Genomic DNA, 18,287 nt, shown 5'->3' with positions numbered 1-18,287 from the left:
ATGTCGCCGGAAAACCGTTTCGACAGGCGCCTCCTTCACTGGCGTGGGCGCGGTCATGGATGGCCGCTTTGCCAGGGGTCTGTGGCAGAACCATCAACATGTTTGGCATATATTTTGCCTAGAGATGTTGGCTGTGTTCAGGGCTCCGAGGAGCTTCCTCCCAGACATCAATTTATCTGAACCGACAAGGGGGACTCAGATCGCGCCCTCTATCCAGACTGGCGCATCAGATTAATCTATGGTCCCAGGGGAAATTATTATCTATTAGAGCAATATATGTCCCGAGGGTTCAGAATCAGGGAGCAGACATCCTGTCGAGGCAGGGGCTGAGTGCCGGGGAATGGAGACTTCACCCAGAGGTGGTGAAGTTGATATGGCAGAGGTTGGACCAATGGAAGTGGATCTGTTTGCGTCTCGAGAGACGTCCCACTGTCCACTTTGGTTCTCCCTCACTCATCCAGCCCCACTGGGGTTGGATGCCATGGTACAGGCTTGGCTGAGGCTTCGCCTGTATACTTTTCCCCCGATCGCTCTGCTCCCGGGAGTCCTGGAGAGGGTCCGTCAGGAGGGCATCAGTCTTCTTCTGATAGCCCCGTTGTGGCCGGCCCAAGTATGGTTTTCAGACATATTTTCACTTCTGATAGCTCCGCCGTGGCAGATTCCTCTGAGGAGGGATCTGTTGTTTCAGGCGGAGGGCACAATATTCCACCCTCGCAAGGAGCTGTGGAAATTGTGGGTCTGGCCCCTGAGGGGGTCCAGTACCTAGATGCCGGTCTATCAGCTGGGATGGTCAAAACCATACTTAGCTCTAGGGCTCCGTCTACTATGAGATTATATGGCCTCAAGTGGTAGGTTTTTCCACTTGGAGTAGAGAACATGAGTTAGATCCAGTTAACTGCCCAGTGGCTTCAGTTCTGGAGTTTCTTCAAGATCGTTTCTCTGCGGGTCTCTCCCCGTCCACACTTAAGGTGTACGTGGCTGCCAGTTCGGCGGTCCATGCACCACTGAGTGATGGGCCTTTGGGGAGGCACCAACGGGTCATACTATTTCTCCATGGTACATGGAGGTCAGGTCCTTCCTGGGACCTGGTGGTGGTTCTCGAAGGGCTATCCCTGGCTCCCTTCGAATCCCTCCAGTCGGCTTCGCCTAGGACCTCACGTTCAAGATAGCCTTTCTCTTAGCTGTTTCTTAAAATTATTAAGAGAGTGGGAGATCTCCAAGCCCTGGCACTAACGCCAGCTTGCTTGGGGTTTTGCCCCCGGCAGAGTTAAGGCCATCCTGCACCCGAGACCCGGCTATGTGCCTTAAGTGCATTCTAACATGGCTAGGTCCATGGTCCTGCGAGCATTTCATCCTCCACCTCATGTGTCGGCAGAAGAAGAGAGGTTCCTTTGCTCTGCCAGTCAGGGTTCCGAGTATTTACCTTGAGGGGTCCTCTTCTTCGAGGAGGTCGGACCTACTGTTAGTGTGTTTTGGGTCACCTAATAAGGGGCTCCCGGCATCCAAACAAACCATAAGTAGGCCTACAAGGTGCGCAATTTGCCTTCACCTTTGGCCGTAAGGGCTCATTTTAACAGAGGCATGGCGTCCTCTAGGGCCCTCCGTTCGGGAGTGCCCCTCCAGGAGATCTGTGAGGCAGCCGGTTGGGCTACCCTGCACACTTTCATCAGGTTTTATTGTCTTCACCTCCTTAGTGCGTCTGGCGCACGAGTGCTCTCGTCCTAGCTTAAGTGCCTGAGATCAACTTCACTCTAGGACTGGCTTTTTCGGTGCGTGGCCTAGTGGGTATTCGTTCCCCAAAGAGTCGTTTTCAACGACGCAGTGCGAGTTCCCTACGAAAGGGAACGTCTCGGGTTACGACTGTAACCCTTGTTCCCTGAGGAGGGAACGAGACACTGCGTCGTCTTGCCACGCCCCTTAACGCCTGGGAGCGGCTTGCTTCATCGCGAGGCTAATGTGTGTGTGCGCCGGCGACACTTTTATGCATCCGGTTATGCCGTCACATGTTACGTCACGACGCAACACCAATCAGGATTGGATTAGTTTCATTCATACTTCAGAGGCGTACGCTTAGGGAGCGTCCCCAAAGAGTCGTTTTCAACGACGCAGTGTCTCGTTCCCTCCTCAGGGAACAAGGGTTACAGTCGTAACCCGAGACGTTTTGCTACTCTTTGAACCCGTTTCACATGTACTCCCAGTTCGAGAAGGGAGGTACAGACGAAGGTGTGAATTGTACTCTCCGTATGGAGGCGGAAGAACAAGCACAAGCTGAGCTGGATCTGCGTCTGAAGGTCAGCAAGGTCGAAATTCAAGCCGAGAAAGAAGTGAAGCTTCGTAAGTTGGAGATTGAAGCGGCTAAGGTTGCACCGGTGTCCTCTGTGCAGTGATAATTCGTCTAATTCACCACATATGTGACACTGGATCACAAAACCAGTCTGGAGTCGCACGGGTATATCTGTGGCAATAGCCAACAATACTTTATATGTGTCAAAATTATAAATTTTTCTTTTATGGCAAAAATCATTAGGATATTAAGTAAAGATCATGTTCCATGAAGATATTTAGTAAATTTCCTACCGTAAATATACAAAACATGTATTTTTGTGAGTGAATGCAGCACAATCGTGAACATAAATGCACAACTTTAAAGACGATTTTCTCAATGTTTCAAATTTTTTGCAACATCAAATTTTCAAATAGCAACTTCCTTAGGTTGGCCGAAGGATGTTTGGTCATTTCTGCGGCAAAGCAAATAGGTCGGCAAAGTGGTAGAAGTGTACTCTACCTTGCCTTTGGAAGATGGCCTTAAGTACAATGTAGTTAAATTGCATACTTAGCGCATATGAGCTAGTGCCAGAGGCTTACATGCAAGTTTTGGAGTCTAAAGAGACTCGTGACTGTTTTTACTGCCATACGAAAGGATATGTGATAGCTGATAAGTTATGTGATAGCTGACTGTTTATCTTTGAAGCTCAAACCGAACTTTCAGAGGACAGAAGTTCTGCTTGTGGTCTCTGTTCATTCATGTTTGCTTTCTGAACAGATAGACAAAATGCCAGACCCTTGCCTTTTCTAATAAAAGGGTTTGTTTCTTTGACAGGTAAAATGGAGGACCAGGTTGAAGTCCAGATGTTATGTGATACAGGAGCTGCACAGTCTTTTGTATGTGCTGTTGTGTTGCCCTTTTCAGATCAATCGTCAGTAGGATCCAATAGGCTAGTGGTTTCAGTATTGAGGTTATGAAGGTGCCCAATCCCATACATCGAATTCATCGCCAATCTGACTTGGTGACAGATTCTGTGGAGGTAAGCGCACGTCCAGCATTACCTGTGAAAGGTGTGTCTTTCATTGTAGGTAAAGATTCAGCCAGGGGGAAGGCAATACCTTACTCAGCTTAAGACCAATGAGTTGTTTCAGAAATACCCGAGCACATTTCCTGCAAGCGTTGTCTCGCGGGCCCAACCTAAGGGAATGACATCTTTATCTGACTCTGTCTTATGTACAGATGAGGAGACTGAAGAGGTTGCAGAAACCAAGTCTTGTGACAATGGCCTGGTGATGGAAGTTGTAGTTGGTGATCCTTTATCATTAACTGTATATCGTGAAAAATGTATTGAAGCTCAAAATAATTATCCCTTGTTTGTAAAGTTTTTCAAATTGGCTGAGAACATGTGAATTTGACATTGTCTTGGTTAAGGATGGTTTACTTGTGCGTAAATGGCACAAAAGTAATACTTTAGAGAATAGTTTATCAAGTAGTAGTTCCCACTGACTTTCACCAGCAGGTTTTGTCATGATCACCTGTATCGGGACATGTGCCTATAACCCTGTCCTTCAACATTTATTTTTGGTATGGTTTTAAGCGCAATGCCAGCATCCATATCACCCTGTAGCCCAAGACCGGTGTCCCACTGAAGCTAAGCAGGGCTGAGCCTGGTCAGTACCTGGATGGAGACCTTCTGAGAAATCCAGGTTGCTGCTGGTAGAGGTGTTAGTGAGGCCAGCAGGGGGCGCTCACCCTGTGGTCTGTGTGGGTCCTAACGCCCCAGTATAGTGACGGGGACACTATACTGTCACTATACCTTCGGATGAGACGTTAAACCGAGGTCCTGACTCTCTGTGGTGACAAAAAATCCCAAGACAAAAAGTCTTTCGAAAGAGTAGGAGTGTAACCCCGGCATCCTGGCCAAATTTGCCCAGTGGCCTCTGTCCATCATGGCCCCCTAATCATCCCATATATATATATGTATAATAATTGGCTTCATCACTGTCTCCTCTCCCCCAGTAAGCTGGTGTGTAAAGCGCTTTGAGCACAGAGAAAAGCGCTATATAAATGTAATGATTTCAAAATGAATGAATTAATGCAATACAGTATTTTAAGACCTGTCTTAAGACCTGGAAATTTTGCAAAATAACTGGGATGAAGTGGTTCAACATGCCATAAATGTAAACAAATATAGTCAAACAAGCAGCAATCACACGTACAAATTAAAGCTGCAAGCAGTGTTTATCGGGGTTCAAGCGTTTAAGGCCTTTAAGCACATATGCATAAAAATATATTATGATTTATTTAGCAAGCATTTAACCACTTACATAATAGATGGAAAATACCATTTACAGCCAATACAGGCAATGTACCATAGGAAATATATGGTTTTCAAAGCTTTTTAACAGTTATAGCGCCAATCTCCATACAACTTTGCATGGGTGTTTAGAATCATATGTCAATGATCCTCACCTATTTTCCTAAAGTTTTGAGTTTTGGTTTAGGAGGTATAGGCTTTTAAGTGAAGCTCTGAAGTTGAATTTCTCTGTTTATTGGTTGAGTTGCAGCACACAGTCCACTCATGGTCTGTAGGTGTTGCTGTGGCTTTGGAAGAGGTTTGTTTGTCACTAGCAAAAGATGAGCACTCGTCCTTGCGCTGAGAGTGAGAGAGAATGAATCACTCAAGTGCCACTGGACATTACAGAACAGAAGGGGCGTGTCCTCAGGGCTGCTTGACTGACAGTTCTCTGGGCCAATAGAGAGTCAATGTGCATGTGACATGTCAAAGAGGCTCATTTGGAGATGTAAGGGTGGTTTCACTACAGTGGGTCAGGCTGCAGGATTGCCAAATGACAAAAAACCCACACAAAAAAAACATTCTCATTAAGATGATGTAAAACTGTATGTTGTCTATTACCACCCACTGCTACTAGCAATGACGAAAATATGTGGAGTTATAATATGCAAATATATGAGAGAGCATTTCTATAGTGTGACGATATTGTATTGCAATAGGTAGCACATTAATGTTAATACTTAATCAAAACTAGTTAGCACAGTATTTGATCATGGTTACACTTGAATTGGTTACAAATTAGATGTAAAAACTGTATAAACACATTTAATTGTACCAAGCATGTATGTAGATTGCTACCTTAGAGAGAGAGAGAGAGAGAGAGAGAGAGAGAGAGAGAGAGAGAGAGAGTGAGAGGGCAGAGAGGAAGAGAAAGGCCCCCAAGATGAAGAGACAACGAAGAGAGGAGTCAAGGACCCAAGAAAGGGACCCTGAGAAAAAAGAAGAGACAGGGCAACTGTTAATCTATACTTTTATCCCTTCCTTGACCATGTGACTAACACAAGTGTGAGACTGACCGGTCAGCAGATTACAGCTTCCCCTCCGCACTAAAGGTGTGGAAACCAGCAGACCCTGATGTAAGCCTACAGTCCTTGATCCCTATCAGCACCTTTAGCAATTCCAAATGGCAAAAGTATTTGTTGATTTTCAAGCCTATACAGGGCATTGACAAATATAATGGTAAATAAAAAAAAATTTTTTGTTGTCCTTCATCCTTTATTTTATTTACCATTTTAAATCTCCTTTAAACAGATACCATTAGCTTTGGAATTCCCACAGGTGTGAGAGTGGGTTCAATTTCCAGACTCTTTTGGTCACTTTATTAATTAGAAAAGGCGGTAACGCTTTAGATTACATCCCGGAAAGTACTGTGTACATACTTACATGTAAGTATAAGGGAACAATATGTAAAGTTGGGGAAATAAAGGGATAACAACCAGGAGAATTAAAAAGATGTGTATACTGTAAGCATTATAGAACTAAGGGTTACTTATTCTACTATTATGATACAACAATCACATTTGGGACCAATTTAGTAAGTACTGTGTATCTTTTCGTAATAATGGTGAATCAATACATACTGTATAGGCTTTTTAAAAATTGCAGGGTACATATCTACGCATTTATACAGTTTTTTTTTTTTATAGCAAAAGTGTAGATATTTACATGTTTCAAGGCAAGTATAGCTAAAACTATTGCAATTTTTTTGCACAAAAAAAATAAAATACTGGGAAATACAGTATACTGTATTTCCCAGTATTTTTTTTTTTTTTTGCAAAAAAATTGCACAAAAAAATCCATGTAGTTACAGAGTAAGTAGGCTTACAATAAAAATACATACACACAATCTAATATCACTGACTCGGGAACCTTTATTTGAAAAACAACTTATTACAGTTGTTCTGAAGCGATAGTCTACAGTTTAAAAAGTTTAAAATATTGTATTTTTTCTTACAAACACTTATCGTTTCACTTCAGAAGATATTGATCCATCCACTGGGATCGTATGGATTACTAGTTATTGCAGTATTTGCTGATTGATGCTCCAACTTTTAGGAAAACATGAGCTTGCATTATATGTATTCCCAGAGATGTATTTTTTTTTTTTTCTAAAAACGTTCATTTGTGTTAATCTGAAGAAGGAAAGTCGTGTACATCTTGGATGGCATGAGGGTAAAAGATGAGTAAATGGTGAGGAACGTATTTCTTGGTGTACTGCATTTTCTTTTAATAATACAGAATAGCAAGAGACTTGAGTTCTTCTTCAGATTTATCAGTGGAAAGAAAGAAAAAGAAGAGGAACAAAAGGAAGATGCCAAGCAAGAGAAAAAAGGGGGGACAAAACATGCAACTTTCTGTCAAGACATTCGCATTTGAAATGAACTGTTGATTTAAAATAGCAGTTTTAAACTAAAAAGAAGTGTTGTAAATCTGTTTAATTAAGTTGTTTTACAAATAAAGGTTTCTGAGTCAGTGATATAAGATTGTGTGTATGTATTTTTTATTGTACTTACCCTGTAACTACATGAGGGAACATGAGGGTAACAAGCATCACTACATGAAACAAGAGTATCTTTCCCCAATGTTTAAGCAAAAGTTGCAATTGTTTTAGTTTGCAGTGCACCTTTGTTAAAAAGATTACTGTATAATCTTGTATAAACCAGTATACACCAGTATGTATTGGTACACCATTATTACAAAAAGGTACGCAGTGTATGTTCTTGCTAAATTGCTCCCAAATGTGATTGTTGTATCATAAATAATAGTAGAATAAGTACCCCTTAGTTCTATAATACTTACAGTATAAATATATTTTTTTATTCTCCTGGTTGTTACCCCTTTATTCCCCAAACTTTACATATTGTTCCCTCATAATTACATTGTAAGTACTTTATAGGTACACTATATAGAAGGTTACACTGTAAAATCACTTTCCGGGCTGTAATCTAAATCGTTACTGAAAAGGCAATTATGCATTGCTAGAGTCTTAGCATGAGCACATTATCTCTGCCTGTCTCTCCGTGGCCTCTTGGCATCTCCGGCAGGATTCCAATCCAAGGCTGACAGTGACATTTGCTCCTGTTTGTGTCTCTTAAAGAGCAACGGGTTTTCCATCTGTTGTCTCCATACATGGACAGACAAAAGACATGGAGAAGCCTTATGATGCGGACTACATATGTGTGTGTGTGTGTGTATTATAAGAATGTAGCCAGGCTATATTATATAAGTATGCATAATTATCATTATTGTTAGTGACAAAAATGTCATATGAAAATTGTATAAAGCGTTCAAATAAACAAAAACTACTTATTTTTTTAAATCTATAAAATGTTATATTGTGTAAAGTTTCAGTTAAAGCATTTTTAAAAAGAAAAATATTAACCTTCAAGTCTATAAATTGCTTGTTTATACCTGCCCTGGGCTGACCCAGATAGCATTCCCAGGCTGTGGAGGAGAAACACGAGTCTACTGACGCGATCAGAATCTTATGCCTTAAGCCATCACATGCTCCCAGAACATACTCAGAAGTTTCTTATGGCCCAGAATAGGGGCGGTCGTGGCCTTATGGTTAGAGTCAAACTGGTAACCCCAAGGTTGCAGGTTTTCTTTATTCTGACGACCTTGAGTAAGGCACCTAAACCCCCTATGGCAAAATGGCTTCCCACCGCTGCGGGTTTGTGTGTCCACAGTTTGCAGTGTGTGTGTGTGTTCACTTCTCACTGCTCATAATGTATATGCACTAACTTGAATGGGTTAAATGCATTTGGTCAATTCCGAGTATGGGTGGCCATGTTCTTGGTATCTGGAAATTGAAGCCACTCACACACCTGTTGGAATTGCATGTGCCTAGATGATAAATATCAAAGCAAATAGCATCAGTTTAAAAGAGCTTTAAAATGTTTTTTTTTTTTTAAAGAGGGTGAAAGACAACACTTTTTTTATACCATTATATATATTTGGCAATTCATGTCACATAATAGTCACTTCAGAACTGAGCCAGAACACCGCAGTCACACAGTGTTCTCACACGGGTAAGGTCACGGAGTTCCTCTTTTATTATCATCCCAGTGCAGTGTTGAGTTGTGGAAAGGTCCAGGATCAGTGCAAAAGGTAATTTCTTTTTAGATGTTTTAGATGTAATGTGACTGAGAACTGCATATTTCATCACAATAAAGCAAGCGTAACATATATTAGACTGATGTGGAAGACATTCTTTGCCATGATGTTCTTTAAAGTTGACACACAATGGTGTTTACAACTGGTTTCCTTTTCATCAAATCGAGTGGTACAGCTGGAAAGTAAGAGGAATTGGTAACATTATCTGAAAAGGAATGGCGGAGCACGTGATTACATTAGATGGCTTGTGATGTGATCTTATTGAATGCTAGAGGTAAAAATAGCATTATGATGATAACAGTGTGAGCTCGTGAGACACTGATCTTTTTTGCATACCTGACTACAGCATAAGATCCCACATCAACAGAGAGATTCAAGAGAAGTTAAGAAACAGATTTGATGCAACTTGTTCTTTTTTTTTTTTTTTTTTTTTTTTTTTTACAGAAGCAAAGGATATTGTTGGCTTTTTGACATTTAGTTGAGGACATTCAGGTTGCTTTTTACAGAAACCTGAAGACACAATGGCAATGGATCAGCAGTGTCTTCAGAGAAAGTGGAGAAGTTCATGGAGAACAGCCAGAGAGGATGAAAACGTGAATGGTGGAAATGGATGGATGGATGTGAGCGAAGAACAGGAAGATCCGGAGAATCCAGGTGAGGAATATGAGCGGTCGGAAGAAGAGGAGCTGCATGTACAAGCATATGAAAGTGAGAAGGCTGTTGATGACTGTGATGGATGTAGTGTTAGTTTTCCTTTCATGCATGCAAACAGTGACAGTTGCGTTGTTATGTGTACAAATAATGATAAGGCAGGTGATGAAGAGTATGCCAATAAATATGACAACAACAGTAATGTAGAGAATGCTGATAAATACGACAACAAAAATAATGATGAAGAGTATAGTAACAGTTTACCTCTTAGGTCTACAAATGGTTGCTAAGTGTAAACATATAGATAACGGCAGTGATAAAGCTCACGATAAATATGATGATAACGGTGATGATAACTGTTTTGCAGCTGCCTCCGTCAGTACCAATGAAAAAGACTCAACTTTTAGAGGTTTAACATTTAGAGATCAAGAGCAGCAGACGACAGACACATCAGATGAATATGATGGACATTGTAGTTTTGAAGATTTTGATGATTGCGACATGTATCCCAAGAAGCTATACCCCGATCCAGGGTACCCAGGTGCAGTCTTCGAGGCTCTGGAGAACATGATGTTGTATTCTGTCCTCACTGACTTGACCATCTGCACAGAGGACGGACATCAATTCCAGGTCCATTCTATTGTCCTGTCTGCGGTCAGTAACCTTATTCAGAAGAGGCTCAGACAGAAGCCCAGACAAGAACGGATTATCGCACTGTGTTTGGGGCCCGAAGTTCAAGGTTCGGGGTTGGCAGCAGTGGTGGACTTTGCCTATACGGGGAACATCAGCAGTCTGAACAAAGCAAATGTGGAGTTGGTCAGGACTGCAGCTGCAAGCCTGGAAGCTCAGAGAGTCCTGCGACTCTGCACAGAGGAGGAACAAAGAGAACAGGACAAGGCAATAGGGAAGAAAGAAGGTAGACGACGTTTTTCTGCTGAGGAACATATGAATGATAGTCTACAGCATATCAGACAGCTGTGGACACAGACAGTGGGATGTGATGTGGAGCTTGAAGCAGAGGGAAGAGTGTTTCATGGTAAGACATTAGTTAACATGATTTCAGTTTCCTATGCATAAATTAGATGATGCCTTCATGTTGTAGATATGTAGATATCACAGCGTTAATTTGATGCCCTCTGCATTTGCGAAACTGCTCATAAACTTGTATTTATTTCCCACCCCCATGAAGCTCACCGGGTGCTCCTGGTTGCCAGCAGTGACTACTTCAGAGGCATGTTTACCAGCGGCATGAAGGAGAGCAGGCAGAAATTGGTGTCTCTGCAGTTAGTCAGGGCTGCCAAGTTTGAAGCCCTCCTCCACTACAGTTACAGTGGGGCTCTTACTCTTGGATGGGGCTGCGTGTTTGATCTCACCTGTACATCTCTTCAATTACAGTTTCAGACTGCCTACTCACTATGCCTTAACTTCCTGGGACAAGAAATAGATGCTTACAGCTGCCTGGACGTTGTATCTTTTGCAGAGGCCTATGGGATGTCTGACCTACTTGCACTTGCTAATAACTTTGTCTTGAGGCACTTTCAAGACGTGTCCATCACTCCGAAGTTCCACGATCTTCCTGTAGAAAAATTTAAGAAATACCTTCAAAGTGACTCCCTCTACGTTCTCTCTGAGTTGCCTGTGTTCAAAGCAGTCATGTCTTGGATCGAAGCCGATCCCAAACAACGGGTGAAACTCGCCAAGGAGCTGATGGGGACCATCCGCTTTCCTCTCATGACCTTTAAGGAGTTCAATGAAGTCATGTCTGTAACATCCTTGCCTAGAATTGGTGGCAAAAATGTCTATAAGTCTCTATTTAAAACGTTCTTCTCCAGTTCTTCAGATGTCCAGTCAAATATCAGGGTCTACATGCCTAAAGACACTCTAGTCCTTGTTGGGGGTGAGAGGATCACTGATAATTTGGACAAACATAGACCATGCAGGGAAATGTGGTTTAGCAATTCTATGCAGAACCATGTCGGATTGGTGAAGAAAGTAGAGTGGAAAATGCTGGGAACTTTACCCGAGAAACCAAGATTCAGTCATGGAGTTGGGGCGATAAGGGGGAAGCTTTACGTAGTTGGTGGACGGCATTATTATGGCAAAGCTGATACAATGAAATGCACCTACATGTAAGATAAAATATGAGGCTTTTTCTGTCTAACCTTGTTCAAGTTTACCCCCTCATACTATGGACTACTTGTTTAATCTCTGATCTAGGTATGATCCCATCCAAAACTCCTGGCAAAGGTTGGCTGATATGCATGAGAGAAGAGGCAGCTTCACTGTAGTGGTCCTGAATGGTAAACTATATGCTATTGGAGGAGAGAGAGAGTCGGGGGTCAACATGGAGAGTGTAGAGGTCTACTGTCCCAACACAAATTCTTGGAGGTCAGTACAGGAAATAAATAGCACACACAACATCAGCTGTTGTTCTTGAAACATATCTAGCAAGTAATCACAGACCAAACACAACTGCAAACCCTAACCCATGTCTGAATGTTGTTCAAGACCGAAACTCCAGATAAAACCTAATATTTGATTTGTTTGCGGATAATTTAACTTTGAACAAATGAAAACAAGTTGGAGATTGATAGATGGACTGTACTGTATTAAGGTTTAATTTTCACAAAATGTTATCCGGAGGCTTGTGTCACCAGGAATTGACCGACAGCCAGGCTAATAATATTATTAATATGTCTTGTATGTATTGTATGTGTACCCCCCATATCCTCATTAAACGTTTTCCATGATAAATTAGGAAAGTTGTTTCATGACTAACAACAATGTAATTCTGAATCATGTCCTACTTTACTAAATAACTTTATTCAGAGTAATAGTAAGGTAGATTTAAATAGCATAGAACATATTGAAAATGTATAGCAAAAGTCAAATTATTTCTAATAGCTCGGCTATAATAGTGAGTAATGTTGGTAAACCTGGCCCTTCTCTTCTTCTCTACGTCTCCAGTTTTGTCTGCCCATTAGACCAAGCTCTATGCTGTCATGCAGCCAGTGTATGGAATGGCATAATCTTCCTATCCGGAGGCTTAAACAGCCAGTATCAATGCCTGTCGTCTATGATCCTTTACCACCCAGAACGAGGATCCACTTACCTGGCTGAGATGAGAAATGACAGATCGCTGCACTGCATGGAGAGCCTTGGTGACCATCTGTACGTGGTTGGTGGGGTTTCAAGCGAAGCTGATGGTCATCTGGTAGATCAATTAGACTGTGAGGTCTATGACCCTGTGGCCAACTCCTGGAGTGCCATTATGCCATTTCCAGTGCCTCATGTTGGGTCAGCATCAGCTGTCTTAGAGGGGAAGATCTACGTAATCGGAGGCTACTGCCATGATAACTACAAGGATATCAAATCCGTGCACCGCTATGATCCTGCAACAGCACATTGGGAGAACATGAGCACGACACCAGGCCCAAACACATACATAGCGGCCTGTGTGCTGCCCATACCTACTCACCTTAGAAAGTAAGAGGAGAATATCCTGAATACAATAAATTGTCAATACACTTGGGCTGCACAATATATCGTTTTAGCATCAATATCGCGATCCGCGAAAGTCACATCGCAAGATCTGTGATCCGTACAGACCAACCGCCCCCCGGTTCGCAGATTATTTGCAGAGGTTTACCATCATAGAGTGAACGTTTATCATTTGCATGCATTTTTAAGTCCTGGCACTTTAAACATAAAACACAAGAAGATTGGATCTTGCGCACTATTTTCTGACACAAAGTCACGCAGACAGAACGTGAGCACCGAATTCTGTTCAATTTCTCTTCTTTTTGAGCTTGAATAGACACATGCACTCCAAATTAAGTCATAATGCCCATCTTGGTGAGTATCCTAGTAAACACTGTCGGTTATGTGTTGTAAACAATTGATAAAGAAAACTGATGCGTATCATTATATTGGATCCTTGCATTTCGTCTTAAAGTAACGGCAGCCTAACATACTCGCAGCTGTTTGTGTCACCAATGTTAACCAAAGAACAATAGAAAATTACTTTTGTAGCTTTAACAAAGATAAATTTTATTAATTATATTAACTATATTTACACTGTGAAGACTATGCAGTGTTATTTTACATTTGATTATTCAATTTCTGTACCTGAATATGGTTAGACTAACCCCAAAAAAACATAAATCACTGCAAATTTTAATTTGTATCTTTGTTCTATTTTATTTATCTATGCTTGTAATTTGTTTATTATTTTCTATCCAGATGCACTCCCCTACAAAATCAACCCAATTATCCTAGAATTATTCATTATTTACAAATAGAGCTATTACAATCATCTGGTGACATTTTTTTCATATCGCAATATATATTGAAGAAAAACAAAAATACTACAATACACACAGCAAGGCAATGGTTGAGTATAACAAAAATGTCGTACAGCCCTACAACTCTTTCCTGGCCATTGATGGAATTTTCCATAATTTATTAGACAACGCTTTAAGTTTAAACATTCTGAGCAGAAACGCTTATTTGAAAATACCATTAACCGGTTAATAACGTTATGTTATCGTTTTGTTAAAGATTTTCATTTGGCAGTCAACCAATCATGAATTCAAATGGTAGGACCTATGCAAATCTGACTTTGACGCATCCAACGTGAGTGAAATACCCGTGCTCAGTTGTCAAATCATACTCTGTAAGTCACAAGGCAATGTGCAGGCATTAGCTGTTGGATTGCAGGAGTTTATCCAAGGATGCATTACCATATCAGGTTCTATCCAGCGTGGTGTGTTTTGAATCTAGCGAAAACATCAGGTTACCGTCGTTTAATATAGGCTATTTGGCAAAAAGCATGTGTTATAAAAGACGAAGTGTTATGCACGGGCTGTATTGGCTATGATGGCAAAGACCAGACTAAGACATTCTTCTCCACTCCTCAAATATAGTTTTGAATACAGAAAATGCGGTACTTATTAAAATAACCAGTTCTTTATTTACCCTTGCACTGCAAACAAGCAGACAGTCTCCAAAATGCGTGCAAGACTTCATTCACGATTGAGGCGGGTGGAGCTGTATGAGGTTTTAAGGATCCGTTGAGTTACGAGGTTTAGTCACAAGCTCTGGTAGAAAGTGGAGGCAATTCTTTTTTTTTTATTAACCAGTATTTTTTCTAATTAAACCGTTTTCGGAACGATACTGATAAAGAAAGAGCGCATAAACAGAAACGTTAAAATACTGATTTTAGTGAACCGATTGTATTTTTCTTCTTCTGTTTTTAAAGCCCCGGATAAAGCATTGCTTATGCATGTTGTAGTCTTTAAAAACTAACACAGTCTCACCCCAAAACGTCACATACTGACGCGTCTTGACCATTCGGCAACATACGACGAAAAGGGTACCCTTTAACGTCCATATGTGACGATTCGGGAATGGTTGGGTTTAGGTATGCGGTAGGGTACCGCTAGAGGGCGCTGCTGGTGCGCTTATGTCTGCGTCTCATATGGACGTTAAAGGGTACCTTTTTCGTCGTATGTTGCCGAATGGTCAAGACGCGTCAGTATGTGACGTTTTGGGGTGAGACCGGGCTGTAAAAACACACACAGTTTTCTCATCTTTATGCCAGATTTGATATGTATGTAATATTTGTTTTGAGGATTGCTTCTAGAATAAACAAAAATAAAGGAAAATAGTTTCTTCCTACTGTGTGCATTCAGTTTATTAAGAAGTTTATTAAATATTGTGATATATTACAGTACAATTCAGTATACCGACTTAACAAATCAAAATCTCAGTGTTTGTTAAGAAGGGATGTCAATGATTTTTTTAGGACTGTCAACATATTCTTTTTTTTTTTTTTAATCGAGGATACATTTTATCCATCAACCAAGCTTGGTTTGTATTTAATTCAGCATATTAATTTGACAGTTTTTTTTTTGTGTGTGTATGGGTATACTTTGTTAGGAAGTTAAATCCCATCTAGTGATGTACTGTTATGCAAATCAGGACGGAAGCAAAAGCAAGTAAAAGGTTTTTAATTCGTCAGAAATACTCAGAAGAAATCACACTGCAACAGACGAAACGCCGTCGGAGGTCCTCTCTCTCTCCTCTCTCTCTCTCACTCAGGCAGGCGGACGGAACGCAGACAGCAGGAGAGGTGACGCAGGGACTGAGACGGGCGAAGTGGTGTGCAGGTGAATTGACGGCGATGAGGTCCAGGATCCAGTGATGAAGACACACGAGGAAACAGGGAACAAGCACGCGGGACAGGCAACATCAACCAACGATCTGACAAACATGAGACGAAAGACAGGGCATAAAATAGAGGCTGATAATGACACACAGCTGTCGCTGATCATCCTGATCAGCGACAACGCCCACATGAAACGAGGAACGTAACGAGACACACCCACCCAACACGAACACATGAGACTAGGGTGAGACAGTGGATCTGAGAACCGTGACATGTACAGTAGTGGCCAAAAGTGAGGTCTGGCCTAGCAACATTGTTATCTTTATTCGAATATTATTAAAGATTTTGTAAGGACATTGCGTGGTTCATGCTTGGAGTCAATTGTTTTATTTGTGACAACACAAACATGCCAAATTGTGCTGACATAATTTTTCGTCAGGCTGTCATACAAAGACATTATAAACACACGTAAAAACAAGAGAGAATCATACCTTAACCAAGTTTAGTGTTATGTTCTTCCATCATATGGAAGATGGTTATCCTCATATTTTGATGGTTTAATCAAACTTGTAGGGCCATTACAAACAAATATCCCCCTCAGACATCACGTTTGGCCACTACTGTACTCACTTGGAAAAATCGGAAACAGTTTGCATTATAAATAACTTTATATAAAACAACAGAAGTCTAGGGTAAGTCCCGAAATATGTTCCTGGATCAATATCTTTGTTGATCCTGGAACATCATTCCATTCAACAAATCAGATTTGAGGGACAAGTTTACAGTTTATGTCAAGTTTAGGCTTACAATCAGAGTTAGTGCTTCTACATCAGTGTTACTCACCATCATGTCCCTCTGAGTTTAGAGATAACTTATGGTAGGGATACGGTTAATGCCAGGGACACACTAAGCCGACGATCGGCCGTCGGACAATGTTGGGTTTGTTTTTGAGCGTCTTGGTTTTTTCTGTGGTCCACACCATTGGCTCTAGTCAGATGGTGTTTTTTTTATATTGATTTTTTTGATTGATATTAAAAACAGTAAGCACACACTATGCATGCACTCCTCACAGCCATCAGTGTGTATGTCCATAAAACTTCATGGATTCCTGTATAAGTCCGTGTACACCAAGTATCTGGGTATTTCTGGAAATGTACTGTTCTGTGTAATTTTACTCAGGATTTTTCCACGTACATCCGGCGAACCTGAAATTACACTGCAGTTTATCATGGCCAGATATTAACATATTATGTGACCCTTTTCATGCAGTGTTAAGTAATAGAGGAACACTTGTTTGTGTCTGTATATCTGAAATAGTAACCTTTTAATTAAATTCTTAAATTCACATTGAAGAAACATGAGATACACTTTCAGGACTGTTCTTTTTGACATTTTTCTAAATAATTCACACGGCCTCACGTGAACCTCCTCTCCAACATCCAGCTCCATCACGGCTCCATTGGACATTTGGTCGTTGCTCTCCCCAGAATTATATTCGTATGAAGACACAAATCGTGCTGTGCCTTTAAAGATGCTCAGACCCATATCATGGGAGGCAAACGCGGAGCCTGAGTACCTGAAGTAATACACACCTTTAACAGGGGCTGTGAAGACTCCTGCAACAGATATTTTAGACACATAGTATAAAGCAGCAACTAAACCAAATCTGGAGCATAAAAAATACTCTGTATCTACCTTTGTGTACTTGCATGGAGTACGTTCTAGTTTTACATGCTATACAGAGCAGAACAAAGCAAGGATCTCGATATTACAAAGTACAATTATTATGTTTGTTTGTTTTTTACCACAGAAAGTCAAACTGAATATACAGTAACCTGTGACAGGGTTGTATGCATCACCAACGTTGGTTAGGACTTTATCAAAGATGAGTTTGGTCTCTGTACTAAAAGGCCCTCGGTTTGTATCCTCTGTTGCCGACATGGATGCAGTGAATGCCACTTTTGGACTCTCTGTGTGTGGAGAAGAGTATTTCCCCAAGGAAATGTGAATAATGCTTGATCATGTAAATGCTAATAGTTGCAAAGTTACAACAATGTCCAGATACTGTACCCCAAACCCCATAGAATTGGAGAATTTACCCTTAACCTGTTTCCGCAGGTCCTGAATCAAGATTTTCTGCTCTTCGAGTTCATTTTTAGCAGAGTTCAGATCCGTTCTCAGCCCATCAAGCGAAGCTTTAAGCTCCTTCAACTCAGAGAAGATATTCACCGCAGGAGTCATGATATCCGCATCCTGGGGCATGCAGGAACTTATTATGGAGATGAAGAAGATCTGAAATAAAGCCATGACGACGTTTCTCTGGTGCTAAAGAGAAGAGCAAAGATCTACAGTCGCTGTGCTTCTTATTTGTAGAGAGCAACCCTTGGTTAATGATTAAGAGTTTGGAGTTTTTAGCTCAGTCATGAGATTTACGGCTTATGCCTGAGAAAAAACTGAACCGCAAGTACTCAGATTTGACTAATCAATACAAAACTTTCTAGAATTGCCCAAGTGAATTTCCATTATCTTGTAGGTTACAAACTGTTCATATTGGTGTAAAATATGTGTTCTGTAGAGGGAAAGATCCTGTTTTATTAAAATTTTAGACATATGTTCTTTCCTAAAACCTTTCCTCCAGTTTTATTCTTAAAGTCTACCACCAGTCTGAGGAACAAAAGTATTTTTCTCTTTATTTTCTATCCAGCATAATCAACATAATAAAAGTCCTT

General features: G+C 41.1%; 3 protein-coding genes across 3 annotated transcripts in view; 2 read left to right on the top strand and 1 right to left on the bottom strand.

Moving 5' to 3' along the window:
• Positions 1-18,287, top strand: part of LOC306992573 (uncharacterized protein) — an 868,003-nt gene that overhangs the window by 30,913 nt on the left and 818,803 nt on the right. The window lies entirely within an intron of this gene.
• LOC306988085 (kelch-like protein 33) lies at positions 9,260-12,879 on the top strand (the record flags this gene model as incomplete). The annotated part of the gene is made up of 5 exons (XM_079592818.1): positions 9,260-9,446; positions 9,757-10,425; positions 10,579-11,518; positions 11,607-11,777; positions 12,357-12,879. 5 exons carry the CDS (start codon positions 9,260-9,262, stop codon positions 12,877-12,879), a joined length of 2,490 nt encoding a protein of 829 aa, XP_079448944.1.
• On the bottom strand, positions 16,100-17,937 carry cbln11 (cerebellin 11). Its single transcript, XM_079601782.1, has 3 exons — positions 17,658-17,937; positions 17,394-17,528; positions 16,100-17,174 (listed from the first exon to the last, which is right to left on the bottom strand). The coding sequence occupies exons 1-3, from the start codon at positions 17,863-17,865 to the stop codon at positions 16,798-16,800; spliced, it is 720 nt and encodes a 239-aa protein (XP_079457908.1). The 5' UTR covers positions 17,866-17,937; the 3' UTR covers positions 16,100-16,797.

The sequence above is a fragment of the Phoxinus phoxinus genome (assembly GCF_949152265.1).
Source record: "Phoxinus phoxinus genome assembly, chromosome: 2".
In the NCBI taxonomy this organism is placed as follows: domain Eukaryota; kingdom Metazoa; phylum Chordata; class Actinopteri; order Cypriniformes; family Leuciscidae; genus Phoxinus; species Phoxinus phoxinus.
This window is presented reverse-complemented; position numbering and strand designations above follow the sequence as displayed.